This window comes from Amphiura filiformis, chromosome 18, assembly GCF_039555335.1.
Source record: "Amphiura filiformis chromosome 18, Afil_fr2py, whole genome shotgun sequence".
NCBI lineage: Eukaryota > Metazoa > Echinodermata > Ophiuroidea > Amphilepidida > Amphiuridae > Amphiura > Amphiura filiformis.
Window position 1 is genome coordinate 56,773,014 of NC_092645.1, and position 23,628 is coordinate 56,796,641.

The 23,628-nt window shown below is 34.6% G+C and overlaps 1 protein-coding gene across 1 annotated transcript in view; it reads right to left on the reverse strand.

Moving 5' to 3' along the window:
* LOC140138842 (tyrosine-protein kinase Src42A-like) overlaps positions 1-23,628 on the reverse strand; it is a 62,558-nt gene that overhangs the window by 33,644 nt on the left and 5,286 nt on the right. The window contains 4 exon segments of the mRNA XM_072160611.1: positions 9,515-9,634; positions 17,896-18,064; positions 18,602-18,765; positions 21,256-21,377. Of these exon segments, the coding sequence (XP_072016712.1) occupies positions 9,515-9,634; positions 17,896-18,064; positions 18,602-18,765; positions 21,256-21,377 (575 nt within the window).

Genomic DNA, 23,628 nt, shown 5'->3' on the forward strand with positions numbered 1-23,628 from the left:
ATTGTGTCAAGTATTGCTGAGGAAGTGGCTTTTTAAGTGCTAGCTGCTGAAGATAACAAATCAAAGCCACATTTTGTTCGATTCTGTTGAATTTACTCAGTTGTACAAGTGTTTATAAGTATTGTCTACTGAAGATAGCAGTATATGCTATTGTGTTCATTACCTTTAAACTAATGACCATTGTTTATGAGTCCTATCTACTGAAGACAGCAAATTAAAATCCACAATTATGTTGATTCTATTAAATACACTCGTTGTTGTGCATGTGTTATAAGTGTTATCTACTGAAGATAGCACATTTTAAAAGACATGACTGTGTTCATTCTATTTAATTTACTCACTGTTATGTGCAAATGTTTTTACATTAGTGCTATCTACTGAAGATAGCATATATTTAAAGACACCATTGTGCTGATTCTGTTAAATTTTCTCACTGTTGTACAATGTTTTTATTTGTGCTATCTACTGAAGACAGCACATTAATGACACAATGCGTTGATTTTTATAAACTTGCTGTTGTAACTTGTCGTAAGTGTTTTTATACCTGACATCTACTGAAGACAGCATATTGAAGCCACAATTGTGTTAATTCTGTCTAATTTACCCAGTTGAGCACATGTTTTATATTTGTTATCATATTAATGCCTGAATTTTTTTGAATCAACTCACATGTTAATGTTCTGTTGCTTTTAAAGATCTGAATGGGAAAAATAGTGAACACAATGCCAATTTGCTACCTTCAGTAGAGAAGATCTGGCAACCCAAAATGTCTCTTCTTCAAATTACACAGCTAAATTGCAATTGGCTCACATAAAGTCATAATACTGTTGGGTCTACTATTTTTGTATTTTTAGATTAAAAATATTGTTTGTGGATGGAAAATCCACCATAACAAAGACCTTTTTGATGTAATCTAAAATAGCTAATAAATCAAACGAGAGGGGTGTATACCAAATGGAGATATCACTGGCTTAGGGTTGATTCAGACTCCATGTTTTCGACATTAAATATTCACTCAATTTTATTTTATTTCAAAAATAAAATAAAATAAAAAGTATGCATTCTTCAATCTGCTTAAATTTTTTTTTTTCATGTAACAAATATTGTTGATGAAAAATAATAAAAATGTCAACTATCTGGTGGAAATAAGTTAACCAACCAAGTTTAACATTCATTACAAGTTAACATGACTGGGAAATCAAATGGAAATAGACTGAATGAGTACTTCTTGCATCAAATATTATTACATGTCGAAAAGAAGTGTGAACCTGGCCTTACACTTCCTAATAAATCATTGGAATGAATATAGATTTATCTTTCCTGTTTTGCAGATGGTTCAATTGTTATCGAGAGAAGTGTTCAATTGTTCTCGTCAAAATATATACACACCTGTAGTTTGCAATGTATACCAATAAAAATCAAACTATAAATATCGCATGAACTATGACTAAACCGCCTACATGATGATTTTTTAATAGTTAGGATAGAACTAAGTGAGTAATCAAAAACGCTTTACATGTTGTGTGACAATGAGAGTCACCAGTGCGTGAAAAGATCACTTGCTTGAATTGGTTATACCTCAATAAATCAGTACAATCATATCTGGCATCAAATTTAACCTTACATTTAAGGGCTAAAACAATCCTTTCAGAGCACTGATCATACATGTCTATTTGCATTTTATTTTTACAGAATCCATACGATTTCATTAATTCTTTTCATTCATTTATCCTATCCTATTACAAATAATTAAAAGCTAACATTGTGAGTTGTATCCACACAACCATGAGCCGTCATCTTTTTGAGTATCATAACTTTGCAAAGCCACAATGCTTTTCATCAGGGGGGAGATAAGCATCCAATATTCTATACAAATTACAATACCAATGCCATTTCAATTTATAGTGTGACCTTTGCAACATGCAGTAATATTCAGTACACTTTTCAAAGGTGTAAATATTACACCAAACCCACACATAACCAGTTCACCTGTCGGAGCAGTCATCAATCAACTATTTGGTTTTATCTATTATAGTACAACACTAGATACTTAGTTCAGTTACAACAAAGTGCAACATGTACATGACCCTGAACTTTGCTATTGACCCAGAGAATAACACACTTAGTACAAAGTGACAATCCATACACTTCTAGCTATTGTTCAATGCAGATATTCAATACAGACCTTTTTCACTTTGAACTTTTAGTAAATTTGGTTATGTGTACTTTGTGCAACCATGTATAGGTCAAATATAGACACCTAAACTATCTGGTGTGATCTCAAAAGGTCATCTCCTAATGTTTTGCAAAATATTATGCTGCAGTGCACACACCATACAACACAAAAGAGTGAAAAATTATTTCATCTGAACTGAAAGCACCTGTTTTAGGAGTTTTGATATTATGCCTTGAAATAAGTGATTTTATTTGGGCTAAAATGGGTGATCTTTTTACAATTGTAGGAAACACAACATTGCAGCAAGACTGACGCTTATTATGGAGAATGGATATTTTAAAATATTTTAAATCCAGCCCCACTTAGTAAAATAAAGGCCTTTGAAAAAATATGAATTTCAGAACTAAAATAAGTTTGAAAAGACGATCAAAACCATTTCTGAAAAACTGGCAAATGTATGTACATAATTCATTACAAGCTGCACTATGCAGTCCCAAATCAACAGAGTTACAGCATTGGATAAAGAATTGTTTTATTCAATTTTCAGTATTTTAATCTTTGTGATAAAAATTCTGGACATCAAGTGCGATTATCCACAAATGCTACTTTTAAACATGATAAAAGCCAGTTTCTTTCCAGCCAATCTATCATCAAATGCAGCACAGCAAGATCTAATGCCGTGCTAAAGTTAAAAGCCTTTGACCAGTCTACAGGATGAATGACATGACATTTACATGTTAAAACCTAAAAAGGGTTATTGTGTGGTTGCCATGGTAACCCAAGTACAACCTGTTGGCTCCTTAAAGCTATGAGATTTTACAGATTGATGAGGTGCTTTTTCTTAATTAGTGAATTTATATTTCGAGGGTTTGAGAACCAGAAAGACTTATAATTTAACTCACAATGAAAAACACAATTAAATACAAACCTCCACCTCCAATAATGTGTCTTATCATTTTAAACACTCCTATAAAAAAAACACTCTCTATAATTATTTCTGCAGTGTAACTTTAATTTGCCCATTTTGAGTTCAGGAAGAAACTTGGCAAGATGCAATTTGTAAATTGTAACCGTATCCGTGAATGGCACGCGCATACAAGCACATACAAGCCGTCAAGAGTGGGTTGAAAAAGTAATGCAACCTAACTATACTGACTGCCTCCAGCAAACCAAGCGGATGTACGCTTCAAACAATTTTTTGCTACAAAAAAGTTCACCACTCTCAGGTTTGGGGCAAGTACAGCAGCAATAAAAATATTGAAGTGTAAAAATTATTGAGCTTGTATGTACAGAATGGGCATCTTCTGAGAATTTTGCCAACACCTGACTATTCACCACAATATGCCGCGGTACAAAATTAAGTGGTAAAAATTCAGCAGAACAAAATATTACTGTCCATCAACATTTCCTGCTCTGTTTTATCACACTTGTAGATGAAAGATTCAGTACTCATTAGGGGGGAAAAGCTAGTCTACTTTAGTAGACCATTTTAATTTACCATCCCTCTAACCCCATTGACTATGGAAAATCCACCAATCCTGTTCTGATCCAACAGCTAGCTATCCATGAAAAAACAGGGGAGTCACTGGGGATGTGTTGTGTTTTATGCAGGAATGGTATGAATTGTTTATCAAAAAGGCAATGCAAAGCAGTCTAGGAAAAAGCCCAGGCTGAAAATCAAGATATTCCAGGACAACATTCATTTTTAACTGGACATATGTAAATTGTGACACCTCAAAAAGGCAGTTTAAATGATATTTGGTTTCTTTGATTTATAACAATGCTGAAATATGATGGATTAAAAAAAAAAAAACATTTTCCTTCATTACATGGGGCAGGTGCTAGAGTAGACCATAAAAATATAAATGCAAACATATTTCCATGTCACATAGAATTATTCTGTACAATACACCAAGTCACTTCAACTGTGCATTTTCGAGATGTTGTAATAGATAACTGCATAGAAAAATATACTTTGTATGATCAGAGCACATGCAATCTATATCATGGGAGATGAGATCATTACCAGAAGGAACCATTGTTCAAATGTATAATCCCATAATGCAACCCTACAGGCATCTGTACCCTTTAGATTACTATCTCCTCATCAGTTGAGTGTGGAGATATAGATGTAAACCTACAGGCATCCCTCCCTTACAGATAACCAGAGCCAGATAGAAACTACAGGCAGTTTCTTCCCCTGAGCTGGAATACAATATATCTATACTGGGAGTTGTGGAATGTTGTTCCCAAAATATTGAAAACAATTCAATTAATTAGCAAACAAAGATGGCATGGAGGTTATACAAAAATGAATTAACAGATCAAAAATGGAAAATTAAAAACGTGGGATCATTAGAAGCAGACTTAAATAGAGAATAAGTAAATAAAGAAATTACAGAATTGTCATGCTTTGACAATAGGGAGTAATCTTCAAAATGATCACAGCTGGAAAAGGGTTAGCCAGTGCTTTCTTCAATAGAAAACAAAGAAGCTACTTCATCACAAATGGGGGCATGTTATGAAAGAACTGAATCAGTAGAAGGTATTCACCGAAACCAAATTAAAATCCAACCAGGGATCTGGAGACAATCTCTCCGGCGCCAGAGAGTTTACGAAAAAGGTCAGGTTTCATGTCACCGACCTTCCTGAGGGTTCTCCAAAAGTGAACGAGAGAATGCAAATGACCTTACATCATCACATCGCAACAACTCTACCCTTCAAAGTCAAAATGCGGTATCTGCATATAAAACAAAATAGCAAATACTGCATTTTACATTGGGACCAGACGAATCGAAAGCAGAAGATATCTTACCCTTCCCAGAATCCTTAGCAACATAAAACAGCACCTCATTTCATCAAATGACACTCCCATTACTTTGCATATGTTGCCTTTGTTTTCATTGTGAAAATAGACTGGCTAAATATGGGTTGACAGTCAAGAAATAAACACATTTGGCAAGATCTGGATGTGTTCTGTTCACCAAGGTACATTTCATCACTATCGACCCATGTTGCACTAGATAGCAAATCAGTACAGGATATTAAAATGGGAGAAATGCATTATGGGAAGCTATGCTTATTACTAGTAGATACTTCATTTGTACCTGATGGACAGACAGACTGGCTCAAAAACACCGGTCTTTCAAAAGGCAGTATATATTTTGTGATATTTTGTAATATGCAGATACTGCGTTTTTACTAGTTACAGCAGAATCACCGGAAGAGGGCACGTATTAATGCAACCCCCTTCACAGTGCGCCGTAAGGGGTTGTACGCTATCTGCTACTTAGCAGTCATAGCCAGAATTTGGAGGGTTGATAATGAAGTACTGTGAACTGATCCAAAATATTGCTATGCATTGATTTGGCCTGGGTGAAGCCAAGGGGCAGTTTTAAGGGGGTCAGAGTAGCTCGACATGTACCTACACGTCTTCCTTAATTATACAATAAATATCAAACTTGCATTCCTTTAAATCATAGATATTCAACAAGTGTTTATGAAATCAAAACTTTTTTTTTTCCAAACAAGTATGCTTGTACATAGATATAAATTTTGACAACATATTCTTACTTCAAAACAAACAAAAAAAGTTCAAAGTTCAAAGTTGGGTGCAAATATTTGATCTAATCCCTAATATAACTGCAGAACACAAACTAATATTGTAAAACATAACAATCTCCAGGACACAGTTCCTTAAAAAAAACCAATATGCTAAATACAATCAGAGAATGACCTTTGGGTGTGTTTGGTACACAAACTCATACCCCACAACTTGAGATCAAAATTTGAGCTTTACTTGTTCAATGAAGGTCATTGAGCTATGCCATGGGGGTGAGATCATTATGGCTCATAGCGACAGCTAAATGCCTTTACATCTTTACCCTCCTCCTTTTATCGGTCAATTTCCACTGCTCCACATGACCATTATAATTACCTTTAACAAGATGTAGTTTTCTTGTGCATCGCATACACAAACCTGACAACACCTCGCCTGGGAGAACTTTCTTGATTGGATTTTCTCTCTCAACTGTTTAATGTAGGACTGGAAATAATTTGATTAACAGTCGACATGGGAAACTAGATTATACACAAAGTGACTTTGATGTTTTGCTCCATGGGATCTGAATTGGTATCATACCTTTCCTGTTTATAAAATAATTTGAATGACTTTGCAGATTTCACCAAAGATCTTCTTCATCCCTGTAAATTTCTACTTGCAAGTCTTTTTGCCTCACAATTTCCACACAAATGTATTTTATGATGGCAAATGTGGGTTTCAAGTAAGGAGTAACACTATGACAGCATATTTGGGTTTCAAGTACACAATGCTACTTACTGAAAAAAAGACAGTACTATCTGTTGAAGAAAGCACAATTTGTCTTTATGTACGAAATGCTATCTACTGAAGATAGCACTAATTGTCTTCCAAGTAAGATTAGAATGCTATCTACTAAAGATTGGCTTTATGCAAGTATTGGTATCTACTGCAGATAGTACAACTGGGCTTCAAGTAAGACTGCTATCTACTGAAGATAGCACTATTTGGCTTTATTTGGGTGTTATCATCTACTGTAGATATTAAATTTGGGCTTCAAGTAGGAGTGCTATCTACTGAAGATAGCACAACTTGGCTTTATGTAGGTTAATACAGAAGATAGTTGAATTGGGCTTCAAGCATGGTATGCTTTCTACTTACAATAGAACAATAATGCCTTAATGTATGAAATCTGAAGATTGCACAATTGGGCTTGAAGCAAAGGGTGCTATCTGTGAAAGATGGTGTAATTCAGCTTCAAGTGCAGACTGCTATCTACATAAGACAATTCAAGTAGGTTGTCATATCTACTGAAGATAGCAAAATTGGGCTTCAACTAGAATAAGTTATCTACTGGAGAGAGCATAATTTATCTTCAAGTAGGGGTAAAAGGATAACACTATTGGGGTTCAATGAGGAGATACTATTTACTAAAGATATTATAATTTAGTTTCAAGTATGGAATGCTTAGTGCAATATACTGAAGATAGTATAATCAGGCTTTAATTAACTTTTTAAAGAGGAAGTGCTATCTACTAAGACAGCACAATTAGGCTTTAATTAGGGAGGTATCTACTGCTGAAGATAACAAAATTTACCTTCATAACTTGAAGTAGGGTGTAATATAGTGATGATAGCACAATTGGACTTATGAATAGTAGCATGCTATCTACAGAAGATAGCACAAGTTGAAAGTGATATCAACAGAAGACAGAAACTCACTATACTTCAAGTAAATGCTATCTACTTCAGGAAAACAATATTAGTTAGTTACAAGTAGGGCAGAAGAGAGCACAATTTAGCTTTATGTAGTTAGTACTATGTGTTATCTACTGAAGATAGTACAATTCAGCCCAAAGCAGGGCACATAACACAATTCAGCTTCTAGTACAGAAGTTGGTGATATATATACTGAAGATAGTAAAGTGCTATCTACTGAAGACAGCATAATTTAGCATTATGCAGAGTGTTATATGCTATCTTGAAGATAGCACATTCTCAAGTGAGGAGATATCTACTGCAGACAGCACAGCTTAGCTTTATGTAGAGAGTGTTATATGCTATCTACTGAAGATGGCCCACTTTTAAGTAGGGAGTGCTATCTACTGAAGACATTCATAATTTAGCTTTATGTAGGGTGTCATACTATCTATTGAAGATATCACAATTCAGCTTCAAGTAGTGAGTACTATCTACTGAAGACAGCGCAATTTAGCTTTATGTTGAGTGTCATATGCTATCTACTGAAGATAGCATGATTCAGCTTCAAGTAAGGAGTGCTATCTACTGAAGACAGCACAATTTAGCTTTATGTAGTGTGTTATTTGCTATCTACTGCAGATAGCACAATTCAGCCTCAATTAGGGAGTGATATATAATAGGATAGCAAATTGGGTTTCAAATATAGAATACTATCTACTGAAGATAGCACAATTTGATACCAAAATAGAATGTGCTATGAAGCGGGCATAAAAAGAATTTGAAAAAATCTTTCCATATTTGACACAACCTGGTTCAAATGTTGTGAGACTACTTTCTATATATTGCCCTAAACAACACCAATATTTCATAATCAATATCATATAGGCTGGTCAGTGCAATGAATAAGTAGTGAAATAGTTTAGCCTCGGTTCATGTTATTGATTGAATAAACTAGGTCTCTGACCCCACCTTCAGGTGTATATAGGTCTAGAACTACATCCTGCATTTGCTAGAAAGAGAGAAAGAGCCTGCCTGTTCAATATCTTCATGTTTGGTCAAGTGGGGCCTCTTTTATACAGAGGATTTCAAAGAAATTCTGTACTAGTTGCATAAATCTGTTGTTCTGTATTCCTAAAAAGTGTTCAGACAAATTTGATGTTTTGAAAAAAGCATCAAGTGGTGTGTTTTCTGTTGGCAAATGACACTCCTAACTTAAGCTACTGATTTTGTTATTTTTACTTAAGAAAACATCCTACAATGTAATTTTTCAGTAAATTCTGACCCACAAAGCAAATCTGCATTAACTGTTATGTTATTTTTTTTAAAGATACAACATTCTGACTTTTCGAGACAAGAGTTGCTAACTTTACTCTCTTCTATCTTCACAGTCTACAATAAATGCACCTTTGTGTCTGAACATCCTAGCTATTTCCAATACGTTTGGTGTTCTCTTCATGTTTTTCAAATAAAATTAGAAATTCTAACACTATCAAAAATTGTTGCATACTGGTAATATCACTTACTTTCGATAGCACTTCACATTTCAAAGGGGTTTTTGTATACAAACTTCTTGAAAATTCTTTACATTTTTTATTGAAGATTATACTGCCTGTAACCAACACCCTCTGGGAATTACTACAGATCTGCTTGTCCATTAATATTCAATTCAGACCTACCGGAACCCTCAATGCGTAATCATTAAGAAGGAAAAACATGTAAATCTGTTGAAAAGGGGAAAAAAGTGTAATACTTGTCTACTGTATTATACATGTAGTGACATGCCTAAACCTGACGCTGGTGCCCTATCAGACCATATGTTTGAGATGTGTGTAACAGTGGCAGTGTAGTGGACACTTGGCAACTAAAGGAGGCCAAAGAGGTTGGGTACCTTGATGATGATGAAAAAAGTGTGTTCTGTATGTGAGTCTATATTTACTCGCATACGCTGCATAATTTAGGTCTTGTAACCAAGCAAAACTATTTCCTTAAGTTAAAAGCCACAGAAAAAAAGGAGCACATGTAATGACGGGAAATGGAACACTTGGTTTTCTGTAGTTTTTTTGTATATCTTATGTTTCACTTGACAACATTTATCTTACCTATATGTTGTAAGTTACTGTATATGACTTCTTCTATAGTTTTGCCGTGATGCCTGAAGTCACACAACCATCCATAAGGCGAAAACGCTTCCTTTTTATCTAGCGTTGGTTCGGTAAGACCTCATAAATATTAAAGGGACAGCACTTGTTTAGCATACTTTTGTTCCCTTAATTTCCATGTAGATGTACATTTTAAAGGGGCATTCGTTACTTAAATGTTGGATCACAGTTTCTTAGAAATATTCTTGTTGGGCCGTGAGCAATGTTGACCCAAGTGTATTCTAATGCCAAAGTTTCATTTGCATCTCTCATTTGTTTGGTCCAGATTGCATAACCAAAAAAAGAACCTTAACTCATATAGTGTCCCTTTAATTTTTTAAGAATTTTGCTCGTTGTGCCAATCAATTTGAGATCGATATCTTTTTTTCCCTTTATAATACATTTTCTGGTTAATGAAGCGAGACCAAACATCTGATATGGATGAAAATTTGTCATAAACCTACAATTGGGTAGACATTGCTCATGGCATGAAAATGTGCTCCAACATCTTTTCTTTAAGGAATGCCCTTCAAGGTCACAAAAGTTTCCCTTTACTATTTATCAAGCAATACTTAACCATCAAAAGTTTTCCAAAAAAACCCACCAAGTGTTCCTTTAATTCTCACCATAATAGTGCTCCTTATAATTGAAGGATATGTAGCCAATTAACAAGTCCAACTTATAGCAACGACCAGGCCAAGGATGAATCAAACAAGTAAAATGTTCCTTTAACTTAAGAAAGAAATTTACAGCCGGCAACAAATTATTGGATTAACAACCTACAATTTGTCGCTCTCTTGAGCAGAGCACCAACATTTCGGGATGTGATGTCTGCCTCATCTGAGCAGTAACTAACCTAGCTAGTTAGTTACGTTGCTATATATCTATCCCCGACCCTATTTTACTGCACTGACCATAAATCTCGCCACACACAGCTGCAAGTCAGAACATGAAACAATCCCCCATCCGTCTCTCCACTCTCTGCGAGCCCACGCACTTAAACAGTTGCCATGGTAACGCTGTGCACGTGAGCAGAGTTAGGAGATAAATCAAAATGTTCATTGTTCTTTGATTACCAGGTAAAAATGAATTCCAATCTATTGAAAAGCATTGCTAATCACTTGTAAAATGTCATTCTACTTTTTAGAAAAGGAAAAGGGAGGATTAGAAGTGGTTTTTATAGAATAAAATAGCGTAAGTAATGAGTGATCTACTACTAACCATTACATTTTGAACCTGCAAAGTTGTGCAATAATCATAGTAACACATGGGGTCATTTCCATGGTAACATGGGGTCATTCCCAAAGATGGTTGTCTGTTAATTTTAATGCCATGAGTTATGTTGACCTCATGAGGGTTTCTCCTGGCTGGATAGATACTCATCAAAGACCATTGCACTTTCATGCACTTTTGAAAAGAAACAAATCATCTTTAATTGTGTGTGACACTTCCATCAACATAATGATTAAATTGTACATGTAAGTGTTTAGCATATATTGAAAATTATTTTATAAGCAAATTCAAATCTATAGGTTAGGTCATGATAGATTTTCCTATTAATTCCAAAATATCTAAACACCTAAAGCAGATCTTTCTAGGTGTGCACATTTTTTGTTTGTCAAATTTTTTTTTCACAGGAGAAACTCTCTAGGTAGATTATTTAACAACACAAAAATATAAGACAATTTGACCATCAACATGATCAACAGGTTGTTCACAAAAGACAGCATGGGGAAAACACTTCAGAGAGGTCCTGTCACAGCTATGTAGCCAGTGACCCAATTGAGGCACATAGAAGGTACATGGGCTAGATGATCAACTCACATAACTCAACAACACAGGAATATGAAAATGATTTTGCATGCATTTTTTTCTCCAGTTGTTTTAGAAAATCTTGCACATGTCAGCACTCCTGAATAAATGCTAACATCTGATCATCATCACACAGCACTATAATTACATGACAATGGATGTAAGTTATAAGAAAAAGGCATGCAAATGGGCGGTAAACGAGCTTAGTTACTACTGGGTTTGTCAGGGAGGAAACACAAGCAAATGAAACTTTGGCACTTTGGCATTTAAAAAAAAATCATAACAATAATAAATGCATGTTACACTGTACACTTCATCACGACTCATTGTTTTGGTGATTTTTGAAAATATGTTTTAACCAGTGGATAAATCAAATAAATGCCCTTGAATTCAACCCTATTGTTTTATGTTACATACACTTGGTTGAATACATAACACACACACACCCCCACACAACAATGTTTTTGTTAGAAACAAATAAATCTGGAGTAAAATATTTGCCAATTTCAACAAAAATTGTGGAATGTGAAAAATATGGACCCAACTTAAAAACAATTGAATGCTCCTTTAAAACACAAACCAGCTTTCCATAATATTTCATGTTATGTAGCAAACTGCATCCTGTCGAATATACACTGAATCCCTTGTGCACAGATGACATTCATATACCTACTTGCATTAAATATTCACATGTTCTGAATACTACCACTAACTCAATTATAATAAGGGAGCAAACCAAAACATTGGAAAAGTCTAATCTAGTTTTAACTTATTGGATTCCTCCCATTTCCAAATATGAATGCCTATGATTAAGTCTATGTCAGATTAAATTTCATAAAACATGAATGAAAACCCGCATTTCATCTCCCAATTGGTTTCAAATTATTATACAAAACTAAATTTGGAAATGGGAACCGGTTCTAAACAAACATCAAAAATTAAACCCTACACCTGTACCATGATATTAGACTGTTCCTATTCTACATGAATCTTTTGGATCGCTCCCTTACTTGTGAAGAAAAAAAAGTCACATCTCAACTCTTGCTGCTCTTCACGGAGTGATTTTCACAGCTTCTCATACTTAACTACACTGGGCTATTCCATTTAGTCTTCCACAGAGGGAGCATGTTTTTCAAATGGCATTGGCTAGGGTTACTTACTTTGAAACTCATACTCCCCCTGTATAAAGCTTTACCTATATCTTCCACAAATGAAGTCAGTATTTCAAATACAAGTTACCCAATTGTCGATTCTATTTGGAAACCATACTCCCTCTGTGGATGACTGAAGCCAAATCTTCCACAGGGGGAGTCTGTATTTCAAATGGAACAGCCCATTGTGCTAGGTTCATGTACTTGTGCACACACTGATGAAATCACAAAATGCATATCATGTGACATAGGCAGGTAATCTTACCTCCTATGTTAGTTTAGTATCACCACATATGAAACCACAGTTACATTATCCAATGACACTGCACTCAAGATTTTTTTAATAGACATGGAAGGGACATTATTGGAGAAATTAGATACGATTTTATAGTTTATTATTCATAAATCCTGAAGTATTTCTTCAATTTTCTGTTATTTAGGCCTAGAGGCTCTTTTTTATTTCAATTTCCATTCAATTATAGACTTGCTCGTCTCTATGACTTAAATGTGAAATGAGAGCAGTCCTGGCAGTTCAACAGTCATAAATAATTAACACAGGTATGATAATTAACTGAACCACCCAATATTTGACTCAAGACATCAAAACTATAATAATCTCAAATCTAATTTTGAAGTCCACATGCTCCTGGTGTACTTTATATTAAAATGCCAAATGTATTGATTGTCTAGCTACAAGCAATGATGATGTTCTTCCTAGAAGATCATTGATTGATGTTAATGTTTGATGTGAATAAAACTAACGGTAAGGCCAAAAAAAAAAGTTGTTTGTTTGTCCTCCACCGCCCGCTCCTCAGATGAAGGCCTGACCAATATTTTTTTTTTTTCAATTTTTTTTTTTTTATAAAAATAAGTAAAATTCAATTTTTTTTCCAGATTTGGAGTATCTCTGGACCTCTTTCATGGTTGAAAATTAAAAAAAGTCCACCAAATCATTAAAAGACTATGACATGAACACAAATTATAACTTTAACTGCATATTTATTTAAGTCACCATGAATGATTGTAGCATTTAGCTCTAGCAAGGTCCAGAAATACGACAAATCCAAAAAAAATAAATAAAAAAAAAATAAAATCCGAGCGCCCGCACATCCTCTTTCAAAGCTGTGGAGGACAAACAAACAATTTTTTTTTTTTTTTGGCCTAACTGACAGAAGAAGGTTGCTTATTAGAACCCCGAATATGCTCATCCCTCTAGTACACAGTTCTTTAACACTATGCTAGTACATTGTACACTCATAGAATAAGCTTTGATTGTGCTGATTATTTTACAAAAACTCATACTCATTAGGCTTTTGAATCTGGTTAAAGAGGTCTTTAATTCGCCCACTGTACGGTTTCACTATATGCAAGGAGAACCTCAATCAGGCAGTATGTATGAATGGGAATTGACCAAGTCATATAACATTGTGTTAAGTTTAAGGTGGTACAATTCTGGTCTACCCTTATGGTTAGGTTAGGGTTATGATTAGGGTTATAAATAGGGTGGGTTAGGATTAACGTTAGGGTTATACTTGTGCGCAGGGTATACCAGTTTTAAGGTAATTCTTCTGACATTCATGTCTATTTCCAGTTTGAGGCTCTCCTTGCATATGGTGAACCTGTGCAATGGGCGAGGTTTCAGTCATTGACTCTCTTGATCTGTTTGGTGATGCTAGCCAAAATGGTCTCCCATCCGAAGTAGCATTCATGTTGTACAGCAAGGGTTTCAATTATATTTTCTTGCGTGGGCCACAGAGGGCCAAAATCATTTTGTATTTGAGGGTCATTTTTTCATGTCTTCAACAGGGGGTGTATGGAACTGTCCAGACTAACCCATTTCCAAGTATACTTTTAAGCAATCTACATTGAATAATATGTTCCAAGCAAAGTATTTGGTGTACATTGTACGGATCAGATTTCAATTTTCACATACTTGTATGAATCCAACATTACACTACACAAGACACAAGCATGGAACAATTTCTCACTTTTGTCTTTTAGGTAAAAATATATGCTCTAATGAAAAGCCCAAGTTTCTAGCAAGATTGGTAATTGCCCGAAACTAATGCATGTCGTTAATAACAAGAATCACCTTGCGCTGTCATTTCCCATCCTACTATTTAGTATTCAAGGCACGTCATGATATGCAGCAAGCTTGCACTCTTTTTCTGACAGCATACTAAGTCTAGTTTCATTTCTTTTCTGCCCTACAGTATGTTGGATAAAACTAAGTGCATCTCCTCCGAAACAAACATCAAAATCTTTGCCTTGTGTTGACGATTTCTTAAATTCAAGTTGCGATTTATTTATCTTTTAATTAAAAATGCCAAGTTGCCTCCACCCACTTTGACAATATTTGAAACAAACGTGATTGGTGTTTGAAAATGAAATTGAATATTATAATGTATTTCCTGTAACATATATAGGTCCTCCCCCATCCCTAATTGAAAATGTTGCATTTAGTACATGTATGTAGGGCTCATCTATTAGAGATGGAATCCGGCACCATTCTCAGCACCAATGAACATTAATTTGACGGATGGATCATATTCAGCAGGATTTTTTTTCCCCACTACAATTTTACCAAATCTGTTTTAAAAAGATAAAAATCAGGTCGAAAAAATAACCTGGGGAATGCAATCCTTCCTGCATCAACAAAATTACTTGAAAAAAAAAAAAGGAAAAATATATCGGTGTACACAATTTACATGGGATAAAAAAGGAATGGCATAATTTGTGTTGTCCTTTTCAGTCCTCAAAACCATGGTAGTGCAAGTAAAAACCTAATTAAGCTGTGGACACACTATAGCTGTGCACAAGAAGGGGCCAGGCCTTTGAACTGACGAGTGTTTATATTTGATCATGCTTCATCCGCTAGCTCGTTTGCCGATCAAGTCCCCTGGGGCACTGCTTGGCATTCGTTGCAATAACCCTATTGCACACTCTCGAAGCAGCATATTTTTGTGGGGGAATAAAACTAGTATGTCCCCGTTAAATACTGGCTGGCGTTTCAAATCAAAAATTGATAATTTATGTCCGCATTTCCCCTGATGATCCTGTTTAATATTATAAATTCAGCAAATTTGCTGATCAAATCCCATGTGGCACTGTTTGACAGTCCTTGCAATAACCCTATATAGCATGTACTCTTGAAGCCGCATATTTTTTGTGGAGGCTTGAATAAAAAATTAATAATAATTTAGGCCCATACAAAGCTTGTGTTTTTCTGTGATGCAGCAGCTTTAATATTTAGAACTACCAGTTTCTGATCAAATCCTCAAATAATTGGACTATTCCAGTTCAAACCCATACACCCCTAATGGAAGACATAACCTTAATCTCCCACACAGGGAATGTAGATTTCAAGTGGTGGCATCTGTTTTTCCATGGGGTATATGTAGGGCTGCTAAGAATACGCGATTGCGTTATTTGCGCCGCAATTTGCGTCCAGGGACTCTCCAAATCCGCAAAAAATTTTTTTAGATTTTGCGTTTTGGGCGGGAAATCACAGATTTTTGCGTTTTTTGGGAAATCGGGGTGCGTTTTTGGCCTCCAAAATCGCGTATTCTTAGCAGGCCTAGGTATATGGATTTCAAGTGGAACAGCCCAATGACACTGCTTGGCATTCCCAGCTACATTGTAACTATAACCGAAAAGTACTCTTCAAACAGTGTATTTTCCAGGCTTTACTTTTGATATATAAAATTGAAAGTCTTATCTATGCCCAATATAAATCCATTTTTTCCCTCAAAGCTTTTGCATGAAAATAGAAAATATGACTGGAAAAGTGATATCAAAACGATCTCCATGCATAGTATGTTGCAGTACATATTTTGCATGCATGAATTCAAGCCCCTGTCAACATGGAGATGCTGCATTAGCTAGCTGTACACTCTCAGAGCGGATAATTAGATTCATAAGACGGGCAAGAACTGCTTGAATAATGTCCTTAGTGTACGGCGATCAACACCCAATTATTTTAACTCATAATATTGATCTTTGAAAAGGTCGTGGGGCATGTACTATTGAACAGTATTAGAGTAAGTACAGTGTAATTTTAAAATAATTGTGCATGGTTTATGTTAATTTCCACTGTGGTAGATAAATAAATGATACATGTATGCATTTTGTGATTTCATTTTAAACATTACACTACGACTTACATGTACAAATGATCTGATTTGAATTCACTTTAGTACAATACATGTAGGCATTGTTCCATTTCTATAAGAATTTAATTATCTGTGTAGTATTTTAATGCTTGTAATCAAAAGATTCATTCACACAATGACTTGCATTTTGATGTATTGACACACCCCCATGTAAAATTAAAAATATTTAACATCCCTTGCTTAATTAAAGGAGGGTGGTCTGATTTCATGGCATTTTCTATCTTACGTTATGATGAGGAACATGTAATGTACTATAACAGCAAAACAATCCAATTTAGAGGTAACTTGCTCTTTGGACATTTAGAAACAAAGAGAGGTATTAGGCAAAAAAAAAAAAAAAAAAGGTTAGTCTCAAAGCTCACGAGAAATTTAAAAACAAATGCGAAATGCGATTTTTTTTTTTTTTTTTTATTCCCGACTTTTTTTCATGGTATTTTGAGAAAAAAGTCTGATTTTCGCCGATTTTTTCTGGAAAAAACTAAATTTTTTTTTTTTGAAAAAAAAAATTTCCGCATTTGTTTTTTGTCAAATCGTGGGATTTTACAAATGCGCGCGCAAGCTTTGAGACAAACCTTCTTTTTTTTGTTGGCCTTATAAACATTGTACATAGAACAGTGGATACTTCCAGCGGCAGTGTACCTCTGTATCTATCTGTAGATTTTGTTTGAAATATATCTCAGCCATTAAAGCCAATTAAATCATACTGGCATTCCGGGATGGGCTTTTTTAGATGCTAAAATCTCAATTTTTGTTGGGTGTAAGTGGGGGATTAGGCTGTCAATCAGATCACCCACCTTTAAAATGAATATAAATGAACTTGAAGAGTTATAATATACACCACACATTTGAATCCACATCAATTTGATCCTTGTAAAAAATGGTTTGAAGCAGGGTCTTATTGCCTCCCCCCAACCACCTTAAAAAAGAAAGGGGAAAAAAAGAGCTAGTGGTCCTACAATTGTTAATAATTTGTGAGAATTCCCACAAAATCTTTTCCACAAATCTGCAAGAACCAAATTTGATAATTGCACAGTGCAAATCTATTTATTACTCCAATTTAACCGTGACCTGGGTTTCCAGAGTCGGGCCAATGTGGATTTAAAAAAAATAACATTGTCATGTAAATCAACCACTAGTGTTGTCAAAAATAATTATCATGGTCTAATCATTTTTAAAAACATGTACAGTATAATCCTCTGATACTCACTTGGTTTTAAAGTTTTGATGGCCACCGGTGTGGTGTTGTTCCACAGCCCCTCCCAGACTTCGCCAAACTGACCAGAGCCTAACTTCTTGACCAGTTGCAACGAACTCCTGGGAATCTCCCATTGGTCAGCTGTGTTATACGATAGACCTCGTGTCTGTGGCTTTTCAACCTACGGAAACAAAAACAAGACAAAAATGGTTTGGGTTGCATCCCCCTTTAAATTATTTCTTCCCCTTTACAGGGGTGTGAGAGGGCACAGACCAAAAACGAGGAAAATCACTAAAAACAGCGTAAAATCAGGGCAAAAACACCAAATATGGGCTGAAAATAAAAGAAAAACACATAAATTTTGGCAACAAAAAAAGAGGAAATCAGCTGAAAAGAGGAACTCTCACATCCCTGCCTTTAGCATGTCTTTTAACCAGACTACTTTTTATGCTTTCATCTTCTTTGTATGGCATTGTCTTTTGAGACAAGATAGCCTGGCTGAAGCTGTCTGGATTTAGGTTTAGATGCTTGAGCTTATTAAAATTTATAGTAAAATATCAACACTTAAATTATGACACTTGGTAAATGACAAATCCTTACTGTTCGCATCATATTTGGACATACAGTTTGTTGAGGTGTCCTACAACTGAAGGTATTAGAGATGGTCCTTTAAATTTTTTTTTTCTAAAACACTCCCAATGTAAATGTGGCCACCTACCAGGACACATGGTCTTCTAAGGTTCACACACAGTCCGTCGGCGTCCCTCTGGTAGTGCTGTACCAACTCCGTCAACGTTCTAAACGTGCACCGTCTTGCTATGAAGAAACCACCCTCGTCTAGTTGACGAATTCTGTAGTGTTTGATGGTGTCACCATCCCGTACTGTAAACAAAAACACATAGAGGCAGAAAGTTTAGTCCACATGCAATAAATAAAAATGGACCTACATTGTACCCATGGAAAATAAGGCAGGCTCTCTGTAAAAATGAAGATTCCAGCTGCTTCCTAAACAAATCAGCATGATCGTGGGCCAAAACTTGTCATGTTACTATCTATGGTCATTTTCACGGTAAAGGGTGTAACTTTTGATTTTTAGGGTCAAAATTTCAAACCACTTAAATATGTTTCTGTTTACTGTAATCATGCATAGAAGCAACTTAAATTCCAGTAAAATAGTGTTTCAAGGCTTAAACCTTTTGATTTCTGATAAAAATTTGACATTTCCATAACATTTTGGTTAAAATCTAAGAAAAATGTATTTTACATAAGCTCAGAAAATTATGACATGAAAGCTGGAATACATGTGAAATCCCATTCCAAAGTAAGTCAACAGATATAAGTTAAATTTTATACCATGTTTTGCTATGTTTGTAATTGCAATTTTGAAAATTTTAACATCAAGGGTCATTTGCAATGGAAATTTCCCAACCTTAAACATATTTTTTAAGTTTTAATTGGGTTCCTAAAATAATTTAAATGTCTAACTTCATGTACAAATACTACTTGATGAAAGGAACCTCCCAGCCAAGTTTCACACAAATTGGAGTTATTTTTAGAATTGGCAATTCAAGCGATTTGTGTTTCGGAGGCTTCAGTTAACAACACAGGTGATCATAAAAGTAAAATATTTGGCTAACTACTACAAGTTGACATGAAAAATAGGTAAAAAATATCACAATTACCAATTTTCATGCTTTGCTTCTAAGTATTGAATTTCAGTTGTGACAAAAATTAAATTATCACAGCAAGTCATTTTTTTTTGTTTGGAGGCTTCATGTTTACAATGGTTAAACATGGCAGAAGGAGTTTTTTTGAAAACAACACTGTTGGGATCATCTAAGCTGTTATTTTCTTGTGTGTATTGAATCAATGATTCTATGCGGCAGATATTGCAGATTTATAACATGATAATTTTTTCACCCATTTGTTAAGTATGGTGTTATTTGCATGTGAAGCCTCCGAAACGGGCTTTCTTGGATATCAGTATATTTTTCAAGCATTAACCATAATATCAATTTTTTTAAATTTATGACATTCTGCACATATCATGCAACAATTACAATGCAGATATCAATATGGAACATACCAATTTAGATATGCATAGATGATAATTAAGTTTACTGTTGTTTCGGAGGCTTCATTTGTTTCGGAGGCTTCAATTGTTAACGGAAAGTTTGTATTGGGTCCCATTTTCAAACGGTGATATATATCTCCATGATTTAAAAACATGTGACTTGAGGATCTACTTTGCTACATTTTGATAAATAGATTGGATGAGCTCTTTTATTTATATTTGCACAAGCTTGCTGAACAGTTTGTTTCGGAGGCTTCAAAAAAGTTAACGGAAAATCGGCTCTTTGAAGTCAAGATTTTATAAAAATTTTAAAAGCTTGCAAATCAACTAATTTTTGTTACCCATTTCAAGTTAAGATATCAACTGTTATGAATCAAGAAGAAGTGAAGAAATAACCAAGAATTATGAACCAAAGCTATACCCACAAAGTTTGTTAACAATTGTTAACGGAAAATGAAGCCTCCGAAACGACAAATATCGAAGTCCGGTTCTCAAAAATACAGGGCTGTTCACAATTAAATCTAATGTGGCAGTGTTTACTGAACATATGACCGTACTTTCAGGATAAGAAAAATTATCCATGAACTAACTGAAGAAAACACAGGGTTTTACAAAAATGTTACTGTTTTTTACAGTTTTTCAAAATGGCAATATTAGGTACATTTAAGCCTGCTAAAACTGAACGCAGTAACTCCCGAAGATGATTATGCTACCCAAGGTAGCTGCTAACTAGATGATGGCCAAAAATCATGGAATTCTGTGGCTTTATTAGAAAACTACGGATCAAAATGTTAAAAATCCAAAGTTACACCCTTTACCGTGAAAATGACCATCTATTGCAAATCACCTTCAGCTCAGAACACAATTTTGATCATCACTCGGGTGTGGCCATGTAAAATCCATAAACCATGGACCAATTTTTTAATTAATCTGCTACATGTACTCCATCCATAAGGGCCTGTTCTACAGATACGGGCTTGACTGATCCAGATTTTCCATTTTGGGTATTACTTTATTTCATTTTTTTTGCTGTATGCGTGTAAAATTAGCCACATTTTTTTTTTGGGGGGGAGGAAATGCCAACAGTGGAGTGATTTTGACTGAACAAAATGCAAGTGAAGCGAGTGAAAAAAACACCGATTTTTGTGGAGGGTCATATCAACAAAAGAAAATGCCAGATCGACCAACCCTATTTGATAGGTTTGCCTGCCTGTAGAAGTTAGAACAGTCTTACATGTAGGTTCTGTCACCTTTAGAAGGTCATAATAATTAATTTGACCCCTGGTCATCCAACTTACCTGATAATGAATAGTCTCCTCTTCTACTCTCACTCTCCCTGATGAGATGACTACCGTGTTCATTCTGTGGTAATAAGAGCTTCTTCTCCGCATCTACACGTTTTATGCTCCCAAAGAACCATCTGCAATAAGTTACACAAACAATGTTAACATCAGATAATTATGTGCATGTAAAGCTCTCATGAAGGTATCTATGAAGAGCTCAACCACATTCAGGAAACACAAAAAAGTTAACCATTGAAGTTGTCAAGGGGAGGAGGAACATCATAAATGTACACCATATAAAATGTTGTCAATCCTGTACATGTACACTGGTTTTGCTTTGAACCAAGAAGAGTCACTTCCGACTTTTAAGCTGGGGAATATAAAACATTTTTATTGAAAATATTAACCCAAAAAAAATTAAAACAAGCAGACCATGTATGTTGCTTGTCAAGGCAAACACGAACTGGTCAACTCAAACTCTGCAAAATAACAACTTGAATCAGCACAAAAAGTGACAGTAAATTTAGAACAAATATATTATGAGATTCAAGTTCAAGGCTGTTCAAGGTTCAATCGACCATTAGGATATTCAATAAATTTATCCAATCTAGGAAGTGCAGAACTTCTATGTAGTTAAATCTAGACTCCCATTAATTTTCCATATATATTTTCTTTTTTGTTTCACTTTCAACGCAACATTAAATCTTCATGTTTTAGAACGGATGGTCATAAAGTGTCATGTTCTAGGAGCGCCTAAAATCGTATGTCTCAAATCCATACGCATTAAAACCACATATGATTCGTGCATGTTCCAACTTGCCACTTGGGCAACTATATGTTATACGGCTGATTTTTAAAATATTTTAAGTGTGCATTTCAAATTAATGACAGTGCCTACAATACATACAAAACGTATAGATTACGATTATTCTGTTCTTATTTTGAAAAACATAAAAATATAAATCTATGGGTGTTTTCTGTCATTTAAAAGCATTGAAGTAAAACTAATGAGCCATGTAGACAATAATTTTAAAATTTTACCACTGCACTGATCGTTTGAAATTGGTGTTTTTACTCTCAGTCGAACAAGTTCAACATTCATCATGTTCAATTAGACTCTTATTAAAATTGTAAACTTAAATTTTAATTTATTTTCAACATAATTTCATCTTTAACTTGGAAGGTTCCAAATACCAATAAAAAGCTACCTTTTCAAGCAAAATAAATTTGCATTTTGAAATGTTTCTAATTAAGAATTCGGGAGGCCACAACTGTCCTATCTAGACCTTTTTTTTTATAAATTTGTATAAACTGTAAAATTAGCACATCAAATAAAGGTAGGAAATTTAATTGAAAATTGTACCAAAAATCCACTACCGACTTCTGTGCCGTAAACTGAGTTGAACACCGGATTGGGGGTATTTTGAGTCTTCAATACGGTACTTTAAATAGTTTACTACTACAGTACTATTTATTTATTTATTATAGTTACAACTAGTGCTACATTTTTATCGATCCTGATCTAGACCTAACCAAATTGATGAATAAGATGGAGACTGCACAATATGCAATTTTTACCTTAGCCAACTTAAAATACTGTTTTCTAGTGTTTCCTTTTGTAAGGCAAAATAGTAAATTATTATAATCTCTTTCTCAGCCTTTTGTTCACATTTCCAAATTATTCAATGGAATGGGCACATGCATCTTTTTAAGGGGGTACTATAAGCACCGGAGGAAAACGCGATCGCGGTTTTTGCGGCCGCAATTGCGTTTTTTGGGTGAAATTGCGTTTTTTAAATTTTTTTTTTTTTTTTTTTTTTAATTTTTTAGAAGTTATAGACCTATAAGTTGGAACCTCAAATACTGCTACAAAAAAAAAAAAAAAAAAAAAGATTAAAAATTATGAGATTTTTGTTCAAAGCTGGATAAAGTTGTACATTTTAATTACTGTTGCTTCTATTGAACAGCCAGGGACATATTGAATTAACATGCATTGCTAGCTGTTCAATAGAAGCAAAAGTAATTAAAATGTACAACTTTATCCAGTTTTGAACAAAAATCTCAGAATTTTAAATCTTTTTTTTTTTTTTTTTTTTTTATGTAGCAGTATTTCGGAGATGCCAACCTTCAATAACAAGTAATTTAGGGTCTACAACTTCAAAAAAAAATTAAGAATAAAAAAAAAAAAAAAAAAAAAAAATCGTTTTTTTTTGGGAAATCGCGTTTTTTTGCGTTTTTTGGAATATCGTGGTGCGTTTTTTGGCTTCCAAAATCGCGTTTTTATCCGGTGCTTAGGGTACTACATGTACACCCCTGGCCAATTTTATGCCTATTTTTGCATTTTTCTCAAAAATTATAGCACATTGGTGACTTAAGATACATATATAT